Genomic DNA, 2,616 nt, shown 5'->3' on the forward strand with positions numbered 1-2,616 from the left:
TAAATACATATGTATATACGAAACTATCGTGAAACGCCTCAGAAAAAGTTGAAAAAAAAACAAGGAAAACGTGGAAATTTAAAAAAAAAAAAAAAATGAAATAGAAACACGTATGGTGACACCAGAGGCTGTGCGCGCAACTCTATATCTCTCGGTTGCTACACTTTCGCCACGCCCTGCGTCATCTGTCTCCCCGAGCTCTGTGCTCTCGTTTTTCTGAATTATAGTGAAAGTTTATAATGGAAAGTATAGAGCCAACAAACACTATCTACTACTACTACTACTACCACCACTAGAGTAGCCTCCTCGTCTTTCTTGTTTGGTGACCATAGTATACTATACTTCACGAAATACATATTTGCGATGGTTTTTTGTTTGTTTGTTTGTTTGCGACAAAATTAAATTTCTTTTTAATTAATAAAAAAAGCTAACTTTGGAAAAATATAACACCTGACAAAGCAACTAGTCTCTTATCACAGTAGCCATCATGAAAACGTTAAAAATACTGTTCGAATATAGAAAAAAAGAAAAGCGTGACAAGGGCAGGACACTATGCCCATTGCTGCCACTTTTTTTTTTGTTTGTAGACCGACGACCAACTTAGGTAGGAGTTGCTTGTTCAGTTGTTTCGATGTCGACTGGTGTGGAAGCACCGGATCTGTGAGGTGACGAATAAGATTGATTGTTCACGCCGTGAGATTCTTCTTTTCCTTTGGGTGAGCTCGTGAGCGGAGGAGACGACACCGAGCCCGGAGCCGACGATTCGGATATCGATGATCTAGACGAACATTGATCTTTATCGCTTAAACTGCAACTGCTCCTCTTGTGATCTTCTAAACCGTTTCTCGAATGAGGAGGATCCGAGAGTCTTGCGTGAAGCGGAATCGGATATCCCGGAGGAGGAGGAATCGGATTTCTTAGCAGAGCTGCCATCGGATCCACCATTCTTCCCTCCGATGTTACTTTTCCCATAAATGACCGTATTTCCTCGAAGTAAGATTCGTCGCTCATGATTCCTTGACTTGGTAACAACGACAATCTATGCCCTTGTTTTGGATGTTGATACATCGAAGACCGGCTGTGACGGTGATCGTCTAAAATAGTCGGACCGTCGGCTTCGTGTTTCTTTAAATGGCGATCTAAATTCGTTTGCTGTCCGAAACATCTTTCGCAAAGTTGACACTTAAAGGGTTTTTCTTTATTATGTATATTTCTCACGTGTCTTTGTAAATTAGATGATATGCTAAAGGATCTTTCACAATATTTACACTTGTACGGTTGTTCTCCCGTATGCGTCCGAAGATGTCTGGTTAAATTCGCAGAACGAGGAAACACTTTTCCACAAAACTTACAAGCGTACCTATCTTTAAGTTTGCCTCCGCCGACGGAATTTTCCATCGAAAAGTTTTTACTCGGCGTCTGCAAAGCGGGATGTTGCGGACCGCCCCGAAGCAAATCGAACGGAGGAGGAGGAGGAGGCGGAGGACCCCCGTTCGGATGACCGTTTATACCGGGCGATGGAAAAACGAAAGGCCTCGTCGGAGGAGCATATCCCGGAGGACTCACGGGAAACGGTATTGGTAACCTTGCCGATTTGTCAACGTTTCTGTACATGGCTTCTAACATGAAAGGATGCAGAGGTTGATGCGGGAACAACAACGGGTACGGACTGCTGGGCGATTCCTTGCTCCTCTCCGATGAACTTTGACTCCTCGGTGAAACGGGACTTTGTCGAATATCCGACGCCGGTATGATTTGTTCCTTCGACGGAGGAGAAGAAGTCGGAGATGGAGATCTTAAAATAACATTTTGATTTTCGTCTTCAATCCGTCGTCTCTGCAAGCTCAGCTTCTTATAATCTACTCTGAGATCTAGTGGTTGTTCTTCGTCCGTCGGTCCGGGAGGTGGTCTGCCAGCGGGCGACATGTGGGGTCCGGCCGACCTAGTGTTACGTGATAAATCAAAAGGCATTTCATCTCCGGCGTTGTGCTGTTGATTATCATCAGGTACTCTGATAGTCAACGGATAAACGGCTGCTTGTTTTGGCGAACTATGTCCGCTCGACGGCACCAGCATTTTACGCGGGCTGCTATCTTTTTCCCTCATAGTGTATGGGCTACGAAAGTGCGGCAGTGGCGCCACGCAGTACCACGCCAAAGCGGCGTCCACTGCACTCATCTGAATCCAAATCTAAGTATCAGAGCCAGTCTGAAACCAAAAAAAAAAAACAAATAAAAAAAATTATTTCCACGTTTACACTTTGTCATTAAAACTTTATTTATTAATTAAGGATTAAAATTTAATTACATTTTCCAGTTTTTCTGGAGAAAAACTGGAAAATTGTGAGATTATAAAAAAAGAAAGGAGTGATAAGAGACGAAACTACAAGTTTTTTTTTTTTATCAATTCGGTCAAATTTCAAAAGCTAAAAATCACGTCTTTCGTTTTGACGAACGTTACAAAAAAAAAAATAAAAATAAAATCTTTGATTCTATTGCCACGATTACAATGAATTCCAATGATACATTTTTTTTTTTTTTATTTCAAAACTGTGAAATTCTGACCAGAATAAAATAAAAAAAAACCTCGAGTCACGTTTAATCCGCGAAATCCGTG

At 41.9% G+C, this 2,616-nt stretch overlaps 1 protein-coding gene across 1 annotated transcript; it reads right to left on the bottom strand.

Annotated features, from left to right (window-relative positions):
* Nucleotides 1-600: 600 nt before the first annotated feature.
* Nucleotides 601-2,178, bottom strand: Phum_PHUM496080 (uncharacterized protein; the record flags this gene model as incomplete). The annotated part of the gene is made up of 2 exons (XM_002430673.1): nt 601-1,376; nt 1,512-2,178. The coding sequence occupies 2 exons, from the start codon at nt 2,176-2,178 to the stop codon at nt 601-603; spliced, it is 1,443 nt and encodes a 480-aa protein (XP_002430718.1).
* Between the last annotated feature and the right edge of the window lie 438 nt (nt 2,179-2,616).

Source organism: Pediculus humanus, genomic scaffold (genome assembly GCF_000006295.1).
Source record: "Pediculus humanus corporis 1103172108265 genomic scaffold, whole genome shotgun sequence".
In the NCBI taxonomy this organism is placed as follows: domain Eukaryota; kingdom Metazoa; phylum Arthropoda; class Insecta; order Psocodea; family Pediculidae; genus Pediculus; species Pediculus humanus.